General features: G+C 36.5%; 1 protein-coding gene across 3 annotated transcripts; it reads left to right on the forward strand.

Annotated features, from left to right (window-relative positions):
- The first annotated feature begins 1526 nt into the window (after positions 1 to 1526).
- LOC126728875 (uncharacterized) lies at positions 1527 to 15566 on the forward strand. Of its 3 annotated transcripts, none has more exons than XM_050434632.1 (8): positions 1527 to 1848; positions 2616 to 2688; positions 3179 to 3244; positions 6451 to 6569; positions 7353 to 7489; positions 14576 to 14723; positions 14813 to 14969; positions 15180 to 15566. In XM_050434632.1, exons 3-8 carry the CDS (start codon positions 3232 to 3234, stop codon positions 15269 to 15271), a joined length of 666 nt encoding a protein of 221 aa, XP_050290589.1. In that variant the 5' UTR covers positions 1527 to 1848; positions 2616 to 2688; positions 3179 to 3231; the 3' UTR covers positions 15272 to 15566. The 3 variants fall into 3 exon arrangements, with proteins under 3 accessions (XP_050290589.1, XP_050290599.1, XP_050290593.1); XM_050434642.1 differs by having other exon boundaries at positions 2630 to 2688; XM_050434636.1 differs by lacking the exon at positions 2616 to 2688.
- Positions 15567 to 16304: the final 738 nt, after the last annotated feature.

Raw genomic sequence — 16304 nt, forward strand, 5'->3', positions numbered from 1 at the left:
CCATAATCTAATTATGTAATCCTTATTCTTAAAAAATAAAAAATAGGGTTAAAATTGTAATTCAACAAAGTTAAAAAAAAAAACTACCAAAGAAACTTTTTTCTTAAAAATTAGCACACTTTCTATCTAAACATATCTCACATATGTTTGATACATTTTTTTTCCTAAAAACCGGCACACACTAAATCTAGCAGTTTACTACATTTAAAATCCTAAATTTTAGTTTTATAAAAATCATTTTCTATGTTACCTCACTAACAATAGATAAATTCAAATTGAAAAATTATATTAAACTCAAAATAAAAAAAGAGCCTCTGCGCGTGTAATGAGGCTAGTATATATTAATACAAACAAGATTATATATATGGCGAGGAGCATGGCAAGGTGAGCAAAAACCTATCCAATCTTGTCACCTTTTCAAGTCGTAAAAAAGACAAGGTAGATTAAACGGGATAGGTTGTTTTTGGCTTTTTACCATTTCAAATTCTAAAGTGACAATGTATGAAAAAACATTGATGAGAAAACTTTCAACAACAGCTAAGGTTACATTTTTTGAAAATTCACTGCCTGCTCCCAATCACATAATTTAATTAAGGGCTTTTATGCATTCTAAATTCACCCATATTATATTAAACATAATAACAATTAACAACCCATATATTTGAAAAGCCCCCAATAAGGTTTGCACTCATAAAAGGATGCAACAAGCTTTAAATAGTGTGAAAAATTGTTTCCAAAGTTAAAAATTGGGGGGGGGGGGGGGGGGGGCGGGGGCCATGTATCGAATGCATATTTTAGGGAGGTGAGTTTAATTTGTTTTTGCAAGTCATTTTTTTGGGGCTCCGTTTAGTATACCCACTCAAACACATGTTTTCAGTTTTTAAACAATATTACACGTATTATTACACATATTTTCACACACTTTTTCACTTACACGTATTTCCACACATGTTTTCAAATATATGTTTTCAGTTTTTAAGTGTATGTACTAAACACCCCCTAAAAGACTAAGAATGTGCATCAAAGCAACCAATCTGGCAAAGTGGACCTAACTTGACATTGAACAAAATAATTATATCTTTTAATAAATATTTGAAAAAAGATGCTTATTGTATTAATTAAATAAGTTGAGATGCAAAGCAATAAATATTTGAAATAAACAAAAGATGACATGAATAGTAGAAATTTTTTAATTAATTATTATTATTAAATTTTTTTAATAAAATTTTTAGGAATGAACAATAGTGTGTTTTTAAGGTGTATTCTATTTCATTAATCACTCTCAATTTATTTATTTTGGCTCTTATTGCATCTCAATGGCTTGAATACTTACAACAATTAACAAAAAGATTTGGAGTCTAATTCTCACCTACACTAAAATATAAAAAACTAATTGATATTTTAGTTTGATAATAAAAACCTATCAACAATCGTCATAAATTGAAATTCTTGGAGAGAAAGAAAAAGAGAGAAAAAAAAAAAAAAGTCACTCTCATTTTATATGTATAAAAAAATAATCCAAGTAACCTTTGGGTGTTTTTATAACTCTCAACACACAAACTCACGCTCTCCGTCTCTCTCATCCCCCGCCCCTCCCCGCCACGGCGCTGCCGTCTCTCTCACTCTCAGTCACCACTCGTTTCGAATCTCTCTCTCTCTCTCTCTCTCTGCCTCGCCGATTTGAAATATCTACTTTCTCTCTTCAGTCGGTCTCTCTATATCTCTAATCTCTAATCTCTACTCTCTCTCTCTCTCTCTCTCTCTCTCTCTCTCTCCCTCTGCTCCTTTAGGGTTTGTACACTCCTTAATCCCCAAACCTAGGGGAAGAACTCTGAATTGTGAAGAGAGGTATGCTTTGATTCTTGAATATGCTTTTTATTTTTTATTGGAAGTATTAGTCTTTAGTATAAAAAACAAACGCAGGCAATTGTGGAAGCATTTTTCCAATCACAAAATTGCATCTTCAAAATTTTTTTTTGAAGTATTAGTCCTGTTTTGCTTCATGGGTATGCATTAATTCCTATTTTGATGCAGTGAGTGAGTTGTATTTTGTTCACTTTGCAATCAGGATATGTTGTTTGTGTGATTCTATGCAAGTATGCTCCATGTGTACTTGTTGATTTTTTCGAAAAGAATTTATTGCTTGTATATAAGAAAAAGCAATTAGAATATGTTGATTCAGTATGATTAATTGTGGGTCTTCCATTGATGTGTGTGATTGTTGCGCTCTTACGGTTTTTTAATTGGGTAGTAAAGTCCATGAAGTTGAATGGTTTTGATTGCATAGTACCATGTCCATACTGTGGAACACTTCATAGACATGTATGCAGCCTTGTCCATGTCTGACACAGACGCACAGGGCTTTTCCTGCGCTTCTTAGACATTAGCACATGTATTATATATAATTATGAATGTGAGTATAATTGTGTTAATGAGGGCTAGTTCCCGTTATGGATAAGTATGACATTTGCATTTGTTTCCTTGGAAATTATGAAACTTTAGTGTCCAATTATATCAAAGGAATCAGTTACTTAATACAACATATCTAACATTCTTTTATCGTTTGTTTGTTTGTTTTTTTTTTTTTTTTTTTTTTGACTTTATATTAATTATAGTTGTGGGATTTTAGAGCTTACTGAGAACATAAAAGAAGTTGCGGAAGCAAAAGCCTAACACCACAACCACTAGGTACTCCTTTCTTTAATTAATGTTATTTTATATATATATATATATATATATATAGAACTTGATGTCCTCATCAATGAGTTTATTTTTAAAGAGAACATCAGATTTTGCTTTTCCCAATATTGAATAGTAGTGCAATCAAATTTTAGTTTGTAAAAGTGTTTGATAGATTATATTGGTAATTTACACACTAGGAAGTACGGACACTTCATTGAGGGTGCCGTATTCGTGTCTTATCGGTGTCTTATTGGCCATTTTATGTTATAATTTTTAAAAAATTTCTCATGTCACCGTGTCTTACCCATACCCGCGTCCGTGTCCGTGTCCGTTGATGGTATTTAACTATGAGAGAGCTAGGGTGCTGAAAAAGTATTTAAGTCATTTCTGCCAAGTGGATGGTAGTTTATTATTCTAAACAGCTGACATATGTGGAGTTAATTTTTAATTATTTTATTTATTTATTCATCTTATGTTTACATCTCTTTGTATGCAGAATCACTCTTTGCAAGATAGTTGCAATTTTTCTTTTGAGAAAGTGACAACAAGATGGAGGACTGGGGTAATTCTTTCTTCTCTGAATTCTAATTATTTCTGCCATTAATTTGGTGTGCTATTGTAAATCCTAGTTCTTGGGAGATTTTCAAAATCTTGAATTTGCAATGCTATGCTTCTATTCACTAGGATTGTGATATATTGATGGTTCTATTTTACTATTGATCTTAGATTCTTTTGGTTACTTGACTTGATGAAATTATATTATTATCATTTGTTGATCTATAGGTTAGTCAATTTCTTGGGTGCACTTCCCTTAGTATAGGTATATGCTTTGTTTGTTTCGATGGAAAATGTTGTGTGAAGATAGTTTTCCGTATTTTCCATTGTTTGGTAGCATAAAAAAAATGGAGGGAATGTGCAGATTAGCATAGTAAGGGAGGAAAAAATAGTAAGTTAATACACGTTTGAAAGGTTTTAGGAAACTAGCATCTTGAGTTTTAGAAACTCGAGTCTCAAAGACTCGCTTTATACTTGATGATTTGGACAGCAAAATGCCACATAGATCTCGAGTCTTAGAGACTCGAGTTCTACCAAATCAAAATCAAGTCTCTAAGACTCGATTTTCTTAGTGAAAAACATAGACAACAACGAAGAAGGAGATCCAGCAGAACGAAGATGAAGCCCGGTAGAAGAAGAACAGAACGAAGATGAAGAAGAACGAAACCCAGGAAGATGAAGAAACCTAGAACGAAGAACGATCTGACGACAGGAAGAATGATCTGACAACGAAGGAGGAACGATTTGACGACGAAGGACAGAGGAAGAACGCTGGGTCTGAATGGTGAAACGCTGGGTCTGAACGCTGGGTCTGAATGAAGAAGAACGCTGCGAGGAAGAAGAAGTAAAACTCGAGTTCCCTGGGTCTGAACGAAGAAGAACGCTGTGAGGAAGAAGAAGTAAAACTCGAGTCTTAAAAGTGAAACTCGAGTCTTAAAAACTCGAGTTCTACGTGGATTTTCTTCCACATCAGCTACCATCACTTACAAATCGAGACTTAAAAACTTGAGTGGAACTCGAGTTTTAGACATTCGAGATGCTAGTTTCCAACATTGTTTTGAAACGTGACAACTGACTAAATTTTTTGATATTTAAGGTTATTTGGAAAAGAAATTCAAAAAAATAAGTCAAAGGAAAATTATCATTGGTCAACATAAAAAGTATAGCAACTATAGCTTATATTTAGAGATTGTTTTCTACTAAAATTTTTTGAAAAATAACTCTATCTCTCGGCAAACTAAATAAGAGAAGTTAGGAGATTTTTTTTTCAACTCATTTAAGGTTGCTAGCAAACGTAGGAAAATGAGATAATTTTATGAAAAATACTTTTTGGAAAATGACTCATTTTTTTAGAAAAACATTATGACCGAAACAAAAAGAGTGATAATTTGCTTGATTCTATAGCAACTGAGGCTTAAGAAAAGAAGTACAATTATGGTGGTCAATGTTCTCCTAGTGGGTCTCTTAATTCAGTCAGCTAAATATATACTTCCAATTTTGTTTGTACAATTCCAAAGTAGTATAATTATATACATACAAAATGTATAGAGTAGTATAGATACAGTTGCTTTTATTAATTTATTGTTTATTTTTGTGGTGTTTGTTTTCTATTCCTTATGTTCCTACTATTTTTATATTGAGCAAGAAAAGGCAAGATGCTTGATTGTTAAACAAGTAAGGCAAGATTTGTATTTTGATAATTATTTGTTAATTTGGACTATTGCCTGTATAAATATGTGTTTTTCTTTTTTAATCTTATATAAGTAATGATATATTATTGAGACAGGATTACTTCATGAGTACATATTATAGACACAAAGTAGCATTAGAATTACAGAGTAAAAATTATGCACAGAAGTATAGCAACTCTACAAAGTCTGCAATGGGTTGCTATTGGCAAAACCTAACCCACAAGACCAACCGACCAACGATCTGATGATTGATGATTTTAATTGGGTCATTGAATTCCTGCATCTTCAAAAGTGGTGATTTTGTTCCCTCCACAATGTCATCATCAAACATTATGGAGCCAGATTAATATTTCCAATGAATGTTTACCAAACCAATTCCTCTAACCAAACAATAGATCAATTACTTTCTTTGGTAACCTCCATTGAATCCCAAAAGCTTTAAAATCAAAACTCTACATATCAAATGCAACATTGCAATGAATCAATAAATGGTCACCACTTCTCGTTGCATTGATGCATACAGCACCCCCAAGTAAGGTAAATCCTTTTTAGATGAGATTATCACCGGTAAGATTAAGAATCTTCCCCCAAGTTGCTGTCCATACAAAGAAAGAAACCCTTTTTGGAGCCTTTACACACCTACTACTCTTCCAAGAGAAATAGCTTCACTGGTACCTTATATGGCAGTGTGATATGAATGAACATCAAATTTGCGATTCCTGTTCAATCTACACCCCATTTTATCACAACCTTCTCTCCTAGAGATATTTGAATAAGGAAATTTTGGAATTTTTTATAATTAACTGAAGAAATTAATTGAAGAGAGAAAAATTTAGTGTTCCCCGTGAACACAGAAATTGTTTTGGGAAAGTACAAAAATAATCTAAAGTTACATACATCTAGAAATACTTCCAAACTTGAAAAAGAGGGACCACTTAGCAGCTATAGTCTGCTACGAAAGTCTAGTGAATGTGACTTCCCAATACATTGTGCCGTCATTCTTTTGCATATAGTCTGCTACAAAGCTTCTTTATCTCAGGCTCAATCATTAAAATCTCTATGAATTTTGAACATTCCAGCTGTGTATATCCCCATCTATCTGACTAACCAAAACTGAATACATTGCTGCACTAAGAAGCACGGACACAACATGGGACACAAGACATGAGCAAATCTTAAAAATTTAGGACACGATACAGTGACATGGTAATCAAATAATTAGTAAACACATGTATTTAGGTATATTTTATATATTTTGAAGCATACTTTAGGTTTGAAAAATAACAGTTTCCATCAAAATAATTAAAGAAGGGATTTAAAGAATTTGCATGCATTAACTGCAACAATAGTCAGTGTTGTTTCTAGTTTTTCCTTTATTAGTGAGGGCATAATATTAGTGAAGTTTGTTTCTAAATTTTTTTCCTTTATAATTTCTTTAGGTTTATTTTATGCATTTATTTTTTTTATGTTAGAGTCTGCTATATAAATTTACAAAGGTGTATACTACTTTCTTTTTTTTCAGAGGATGAGCAAATTCCACCAATCCCTACAAAGGAGCAGTCTAAAATAAATTGGGATGATGAAGATGTGGACGATGATGATGTGAAGGAATCATGGGAGGATGAAGATGAACATACAACGGTATGATTGATGATTTAACTAGGATCTCTTAGTATTTTATTTTTTACCACACTTGTTGATTGGAAAAGAGGGCCGAGTATTGATTGATTGATTCATTAGTTAAATATTGAGGTGTTGTTGCATTTTTATTATTTGTTCTAAATTGAACAATTTACAGAACCACCAAGAACATTATTTATATTCAGATCCTGTTTATTTTTTTACCTTTCTATTTTGGGCTCTTGATTTATGCCACTCTAGTACACTTCTAGTGTACTTGGTTAGTTTTTTCTAATAAAATTTCTTACGTTACATATCAATTTTTTTTTTTTAACTTTTCTATTTGATCAACTCAACTGAAATAAATACATAATTTCCTGAAAATTGTTTTGCTATTTTTGAGTTTGGTTTTTGGAGGTAGCACATGCCTCATATTCGGGTTGCCCATATCTGTGTTGTCTTCTGACAGCACCAGTGGTTTGGGGCAAACCAATAAGTCCAAGTAACATGGAACTTAACAAAAAGATGTCATTGTTTTCTTTCAGTAGTCCATTGTGGTGATTGCATAAATGTTCCCCAGCACATGTTGTTAATTGTTCATTTTGTATTAAAAGTTGTTTTAGTTCGGAAATTTTTCAAAGGATTATTTATTTCACTGTCAAATTTTTGGATGCATATTTTTTACTGGAACGTGGATTAGAGTTTGCTATTATGCAGTTGTGGTCTTAAGTTATATGGACTGACTTGCCAGTACCTCATGTTTATGTTAATGCAAAATCTATTGTGTCTATATGTGATTACCAGGCACCGGAAACTAAACCTCCAGTTGAAAGGGCTCCAAAGAAACCTGCAGTGGAAGCTGCTGAAAAGAAAGGAAAAACTGTTGAAGTAGTAAAAGAAGAGCCACTAGATCCTGTAGCTGAGAAACTGCGCCAACAAAGGTAAAAATTCAAATATTTATTACTGCTAATAATGGATTTATTTTCTTCTTTTGGTAGTAAATCAATTGTAGGCATGTCTATTTCTTATCTGGTGATTGGTAAATGATTTCTAGATAACCCTTAAAATTATGGGGCAGCAATAAATATTACTTTTTACACTATCTGTCTTGAGCAGCATGATGTGTTAAAGTTGCATTTCTTTTTTGCATCTAATGCTAGACTCAGATTGTTGGTAACTGGTGATGCAAGTTGGTTTCTCTCATTACACTGCGTCCTGCAAGTCTTATGAACCAACAGTTTCAAGTTGGTTTCTCCTGTGCACAATAAAATTGATAATATCCAGAAAACAAGCAACTGAAACTGCATCAATTGAGGTTTTGTTAAGTTTGAAGCTAAGTTTGCAACTGAAAAACTGACCCTTTTTTGAGCTTTTTTTTTAATTTTTAAGTGTATCTAGGTAACTTTGTAGGGGGGCTTTTAGCGTGCCAGATTTGTTGTCTCATATCTGGGTTTTGTTTTTGGTTTTTTTTTTTTTTTTGATAGATAACGAAAAATTTTATTAAAAAAGTAGCCAACCCGAGTACATTGGGGATGTACTGTGGGGGCAAAAATCAAGAAACAAAATTACAATGATCAAATAAAACTGGAATGGAAGAACAAGTAAAATGCGATAAAGCCACACTCCAAGCAAGGAGAGTGTGACAGAAAAAAGATTTAATCTCTAGCAAGGACCGTTCACATCCCTCAAAACATCTAGCATTCCTTTCACTCCAAATGCACCACATCAAACAATGCGGCACTAGCCTCCAAAGGCCTATATTGCGGTGACACCCAAACTTACCTTACCAAGATTCAAACACCTCAATTACCTTATGTGGCATAACCCAGTGAATTCCAAACAAACAAAACACCAAAGACCACAACTCAAAAGCTATGGGGCAATGAAGAAAAAGATGATCCATCGACTCCCCACACCTCTTACACATATAACACCAATCAAGAAAAATAATTCGCCTTTTGCGAAGGTTATCTGTTGTAAGAATTTTACCTAAGGAAGCAGACCATGAGAAAAAAGCTATCCTTGGAGGAACCTTTGATTGCCACACCATTCTCCAAGGGAAAGAAGTAAGAGTAGACGGGTAGAAAGAAAGATAGAATCCTCTAACCTCAAAACCTCTACTCCTAGCTGTTTTCCAACAAACTTTGTCAGGGCCAACCCCCCTCACAGTCGAAGAGTAGACAATGCCCATAAACCGATCAAAAGATTCTTGTTCCCAATCCTGAGGTGGATGACGAAATCTAACATCCCAATGAATCCTCCCACCAGACCAACCCATCACCTTTGCCACCGAAGCATCTCTTGCCCTACTAAGACAGTAAAGTTCTGGAAAAGCCTCTTTGAGGGTACAATCCCCACACTAGACATGCTTCCAAAACTTCACTCTAGTACCATCCTCCACCTCATACCGTAGGAGTTTAGAAAAGGTCAACCAGCCACTTCTAATATACCTCCAAAGGCTAACACCATATGCACTTGTCACCTTTTTCGTGCACCAACCACCCCAAACATTCCCATATTTCACCTCTATAACCTTCCTCCATAAAGCATCTGTCTCTATACCATATCTCCATAACCACTTGCCTAACAAGGTAGAGTTAAAACTTCTCAAACGTCTTATACCTAGCCCCCCAACCTGCACAGGCCTACAAACCTCAGCCCATTTCACCAGGTGTAATTTAGAATCACCAATAATACCACTCCAAAGAAAATCTCTTTGTAATTTCTCAATGCGATTAGCCACCTTCCCTGGAATAGGAAGAATGGAAAGAAAATAAGTAGATAGGGAGGAAAGAGTACTTTTAATAAGAGTTACCTTACCCCCTTTAGATAGATAAAGCCTCTTCCAATCTGCTAGTCTCCGCTCCATCTTCTCTAAAATAGGATTCCATATTGAGAGCTCCTTGAATTTTGCACCTAAAGGAAGGCCTAGATATTTAAAAGGAAGGGAAGAATGCCTACACCCTCATAATCCCACTAGATCATCCAGATTGTGTACATCTCCAACTGGAACTATCTCTGATTTCCCCAAATTAATTCTTAAACCTGAAACCTCCTCAAATCTAGTCAGTATCTCCCTCAAAATAACTAACTGATTAGGGACAGCATCACAGAAAATAAGGGTGTTATCTGCGAATAAGAGGTGAGTCACCATCATCGAAATACTAGTCGTATTACCTACATAAAATCCCGACAACTGTCTAGTATTTGTAGCCACATCCAACATACGGCTCAAAGCCTCCATGACAACATCAAATAGCAACGGGGATAAAGGGTCCCCTTGTCGAATCCCCCTAGAGTTGCCAAAGAAATCCGAAGGACTACCATTAATCAGAATGGAAAATTTAACTGTAGAAATGCAACACATTATCCATTTTCTCCACTTCTCTAAAAACCCACAACGTTGGAGCATATACATCAGAAAACCCCAATTCACATGGTCATATGCCTTCTCCACATCCAACTTACACAACACCCCTGGAATCCCTGTCTTCAGTCTACTGTCAATACATTCAGCAGCAATTAGGACGGAATCCAAAATTTGTTGACCTTTCACGAAGGCATTCTGCGAATCTAAAATAAGCCCATGTGCAACCCTTCGAAACCGATTAGCCAACACCTTTGAAATAATTTTGTAAATCCCACCAACTAAACTAATTGGCCGGAAATCCTTAACCTCCATAGCATCAACCTTTTTAGGAATAAGGGCAAGAAATGAGGCATTAAGACTCTTTTCAAACACAGCTTGAGTATGGAAGTTCTGAAACACATCCATAATCTCTTTCTTCAAAACACTCCAGCAAGACTGGAAAAAAGCCATGGAAAAACCATTCAGACCAGGAGCCTTATCACCATTGAACCCATTAATCACTCCAAACACCTCATCCTCATCAAAAGGCCTATCTAACCAAAGAGCATCTTCCTCCGAGATTCTAGAGAATTCCACATCATCTAGGACAGGTCTATGGGTCTCATTTTCAGAATAAAGCTGCCTATAAAAACGAGAGATACACTCTGCTATGGCCTCCGGATCTGAAGACAATTCTCCATCTACCATAAGCCTATCAATGGAGTTAAATCTCCTGTGAGAATTGGCTACACGATGAAAGAACTTAGTATTCCTGTCACCTTCTCTAATACAAAGAACTCTAGACTTCTGTCTCCAACAAATTTCTTCCAAAAGAGAAGCTTTCTCTAACTCCCCTTGGATCCTTTCCAACTCCAGCTTTTCCTCTTCTGTTAGACCACGACTATCCTCAATAGTCTCTAGAACACTAAGATCCTTCCACAATTGTTTCCCCCGTTCTTCTACATTACCAAAAACCTCTACATTCCATTTTTTCAAATCATGTTTCAGAAGCTTTAGTTTGTTAGCCAACACAAACTCGGAGCCCCATACAAATGATAAGATTCCCACCAAGATCGCACCCTTTCCACAAAACCCTCATCCTTAAGCCACATATTTTCAAATCGAAACGGCCTCCTGCCCCTATGAAAGGATCCACCTTCCAAGACAATTGGAAAATGATCTGATAAGAGCCTCGACATTCTTCGCTGGCAAACAGTAGGGAACTTATCCTCCCAATCTGGAGAGAATAAGAATCTGTCCAGCCTAGCCTTCGATGCAACTTCACGAGAATTAGACCAAGTAAAAGTTCCCCCTTCCAACGGGATATCAATCAGACCTTGCTCTGAAATAAACTCAGAAAACTCATGCATAGCAGCAGTAAACGCAGTAGCACCAGCACGTTCAGAAGGGAATCTTACTACATTAAAATCACCTCCCACACACCATGGCACAGTCCACCAACTGCTCAACCCAGATAATTCCTCCCATAAAAACCTACTGTCACCCGTTAAATTAGGACCATAAACTCCAGTAAATGCCCATACAAACTAATCTACCACACTTTTAAACTTACAAGAAACTAAAAAACGTCCCACTGCATCCTCCACTTTGTCCACAACCCGTGTGTCCCACATCAGTAACACCCCTCCAGAAGCTCCACAAGAACCTAAATATGACCAATCAACATGTTAGCCACCCCACAGACTTCGAATCACAACTCTAGTTATCAATTCCATTTTAGTTTCTTGAAGACATACAATATCTGGCCTCCAACTCCTAATCAAATTTCTGACCCGAAGCCTTTTATCCTGCTCATTCAACCCTCTAACATTCCAAGAAATAATCTTCACATACATTGACACAACACCACAGCCCACTCACTACTAATACTCCTTCTCTTAGCTGACCCATACTCAACGTTCAAAGAAGTCATTAAGTTTTTCAATTCCCGATGACCCTTTTGCCCTGATTTAACCACCCTCCTCTGACTATCTACCTCATGCCGTTGTTTATCCTTTTTCCTGGCCTCTTAAGGCTAACAACAAACCCGTAATTTGCTCCTCAAAGTCCTCCAATGAAGTCCCCACAGATTTCCTAAACGCCTTAATCTGATTGGTTACCCACTGTGATAATTGTTTGCTATCAACTTTCTCCTCACACCCACACTCCTTCACTGTATTGTGTTCATCCTCCAACGGAATTTCAGTGGCCAAAGGTACCACAACTAGAGGCTCCCCACCTCTCTCCCAAGTCATCGACCTTACATCAACTTCCCACACAGCTCATCCTCTGACCCGGTAACAACAGACAAAGAATCTATCACACCATCACACTCATCTGCCCAACTAACAATTTGGCCCTCATTGGCAAGAGAGTTATTACCTGGTACAACTTCTCCTTCAATGATTGAGCACTCCAACCCGCTATCTGGAGACCCACTATCTGGAGACCGATAAAGCGACAGTGGAATCACTATCTGCCTACCATCACGCAATTCCAGCATCCAATCTTTAGAATTACCCCATGACTTATCCAAATCTCCAACCAACTCCCTAATCGTAGGACGAGAATTATGGGTCCCCTCCTCGGAGAAGACTTTTGGAGACTCAATTTCAACAATTTCCGAAGCCACCTTTTCTTCACACCCCACTTGTGACTCAACCGGAGAAGACCGGGACTCCACCGCTGTCAAGACCGGCAAAACGGGAAGCTGGGCCTGGCTGATCGACATCTCCTGAGCATCACCGTCGCTATTGTTGAGTTCCGCTGGCACTGATATGGACATCTCTGTTACCGTTGTAGACATTTCAGTTGCCGTTGACCCAAAAACAGAGCTCTCACGTTCCGTAAAAGACTTTCCAGGTATGTCTGGCTTTGGGGCTGAAGGACACAATATATTTTCAGCCTCAATCACTTTCGGGCTGAAGGATTTTGGCTGAAACCAGGCTCAGAGCATTCACCAATTTCAAACACTAACGGGCTAGTCTCACATGGGCCCAAAGAGTCTTTAGTCTTACCAACTAAGGTGTTTTGGGCTTCCAAATCCTTTAGGCCCAAACTCACATACTCAGGAGATGGAGCTTTAATTCCCCGTGCTACCCAATTAAAGCTATGAAATCCGCCCCTGGCACAATCCCATGAAACACGCCTTCTTCCATTCTCCTTCAATTCCACAACCAATCCTTCCCCTGTCCAGCGTGAGTTCCTGATTTCTCGCCCCTTCCCAGCATTAATGTCATTTGAATTCAAATTAAATCTTAAAGGAAATCTGCTTTTATTCATTGCCGGAATTTTCTTGTCTAATTTCTTCCCCACATTAATGCTCCGAAACCTCCCTTTCGCAGCACCCACGACTGTCGGCCAAGCTTTACCGACCTGAAAATCATCTTCCACCACCTGATCACATGGTTTGCCAACTGGATATTCTATTGCTAATGACTTAGTATGATCGAATCTCGGAGTTTCCGCTATCTTCTCCACTATTCAAGGCTTCTCATGATCACTGGTAACAGGGTGCTGTATCTGCTTCATATCCCTCGCCGGCGCATGACCTTTCACTGCTTCTACAAAAGACCGAGAGGATTGAATCTCTGAATTTCGTTTATGTGGCTGAGCTATAAATTTCGAACCACCCGAAGCATATTGTGTGGGTGCCAACATCCTTCTTAATTCAAGCCCAAAAACCCTCCAACCTTGTTGAGCTTTGCCTGCAGGGATAATGATAACTCTCCTTTGCCCGCCTACTTTGAGTTCTGTCACTGCTAAGAATTGACCATAGGTGTTGGAACCACATTGCAACGTGTAAGCAGTATTACCTTCCCTGAGTGTAAAAAACTGCTTGGGATTGACTCTGATCACAGAGTGTTCAATATTATTCATAAGCCATTGTGCCGCATTCTTGCTCATGAAAACGGATTGCATGAAATATTTACCCCTTTCAAAAATCCTTAGAGAGAAAAAATTTCCCCCTTCCTCAACCACCAACTGAAAAAGCTTTGATTCAATAAAAAAACTTCAAGAACCACCCATACTAATCAGAGAAAGGAAAGAAGAGAACAAAATTTTTCTGGCTAATTTGAGGTAGCTGGGCCTCCTATGCTTGGGATAGGAAACACTTATATTTCTCCTACCCCTAGTTCTTTAGCTAGCATTTTTGTTTTTTTCCTTACTCTTTTTGCTTTTTATTTTTTATTTTATTTTTATTTTTTACTTTAAAAACCTCTAAGCAAATTGAGACCACTAAACTAGACAAAGAACAAAGTTGATATCCCAGATCCTAAGCTCTTTTGTCAGTGTTTGGCATCCAGAAGTGTCCCCCAACAACCTTGCTTGTCATTCTGATCATAGTGCACAGTTGATGGTTGATGTTGCCCATAGTTTTGAACAGTGTGCTTGATAAGTTTTTGCGTCATGCTATAGGATGCACGTTGTTCTGTTTTAAATTATGGGCTTGCCTGCATTTGTTTTTCTACTTAAGTTTGTTTGGGATCGAAATCATTGAAAAACAAATGCAAATCATGATTTATTAGAACTTTTTGATCCTTGCTAATTTGGAACTTGTGTATTGATCTTAATAGACAATTAGTGTGGAGGCTTGTAAAAACTTAAAAATAGGCATGTTTTATTTGTTTCTGGTATACTGAGAGGATGTTTACTGCAACTATATTGTCCATGACAGGCTGGTGGAAGAAGCAGATTATAAATCTACCAAAGAACTATTTGGTGAGAGAGGAGATGAGAAGACTCTTGATAATTTTATTCCCAAATCAGATTCTGATTTCTTGGAATATGCAGAGCTCGTATCACAAAAGCTGCGTCCATTTGAGGTGTGTTAAATTGTCTTCCTCTGTTTTGACCAAAGGTGAAGTGAATATCTAACTTTGTTAATAAATGTACCTGTGCTTCTGTGATACAGAAAAGTTACCATTACATTGCTTTACTCAAGGATGTAATGAGACTGTCAATGACTACTTTGAAAGCAGCAGATGCAAAAGATGTTGCATCTTCTGTCACAGCAATTGCAAATGAAAAACTAAAAGCAGAGAAGGAAGCAAATGCTGGTAAAAAGAAAGGTAACTTTTTGTGTACTTTGACTTCCTGGATACTTCAAGAGGATCACATACGGAATTGTAAATCCGTTGTGATGGACAGACATTGACTTATATGTACTTAATGGATTTATCTCTCCATTTTTTCAGTTGGTGCTCTCAGTTGTTCTGTAATGAGGAATTTATCAATAACTTATCAATTTGTGTTTCTCAATTGTTTTTCCTTGCCTGCAGCCCCTAGGAAAAAGCCTTTCCTTGTTGACAAGCCAAACGATGAAATGGTTGTTACTTCCTATGATGCTCTTGATGACTATGATTTCATGTGAGTGTTTTGTTCCAGTCAGAAATTGGATTCTGCATTTAAGTCATTGAAGTAGGGATAAGATCCTCCGGCGTTCCCCTCCCCAGATAATCACGAGTGTTATTGCTGTATTTGTTCTATAAGAAACTGTCACATTGCCTTCTATATTTTATGGTCAATTTTGTTAGTTTTGAATACTAGATCTACATTTGTTTGCATATACTATATGTTGTGCTTTTGCCCAAGTCATTGAAAAACTTGTTACTGTCAAAAGTATAATTACTATTTATTGAGATTTTTTTATTCAAGTCCTTCAATAATTTTGCATTATCAAATATTTTAGGTTGGATAAATGTGATGCGTGTTGAATGGGTGCAAAAAATAATGAATGGAAAAATTAGAAAAATAAATATGCCAACAGGATCTTTATTGACATGCCTGGTAAATTGCCACTGGTTATACCTATGCAGACTATGATAAAGTTGCTTTATAATCAAGGATAGATGGTTAAGAAAAATGGATAAAAGTTGTCATTTTGTATTTGCATTATCGTATTCCTTTGTTCTCTTCTTTCCAAACCCACTTCTTGTGATGTGCCTTGGCACCCTATCGAGTTCAACAACTGAGAAATTAGCTATTGACCGGAAAAAAAACGAAAGAAAAAAACTTGAGAAATTAGCCAATGTAGCCATTTTTGTGAAATACTGGTTTTGAATCTTTTGATGAACATGTAAGGCATGTAAAAATCACTGTCATCAAATATTAGTAATAAACAACTTTGTGATTCTATCATAGCTTTCTTTAATCAAAAGCTAATGGAAGATTACGAAGTTTTTTGAGGATAGGAAGATGACTCTTATGGTCTGTTTGGAAGTTTAAAAAAGGAGGGAGAGTAAAGTAGAGGAAGAGAGTAATTTAATTACCTTATTTAAAAGTTTTTTAAGGAAGGAGGGGGAGGAGTTTGGAGGGGTTTGGAGAGGTTTCAACTACCTCTAACCCCTCATTTTTAATTCCCTCAAATTGAAGAGATTTGGAGGGAGATTAGAGTAGATAAATTA

This window comes from Quercus robur, chromosome 1, assembly GCF_932294415.1.
Source record: "Quercus robur chromosome 1, dhQueRobu3.1, whole genome shotgun sequence".
Classification (NCBI taxonomy): domain Eukaryota; kingdom Viridiplantae; phylum Streptophyta; class Magnoliopsida; order Fagales; family Fagaceae; genus Quercus; species Quercus robur.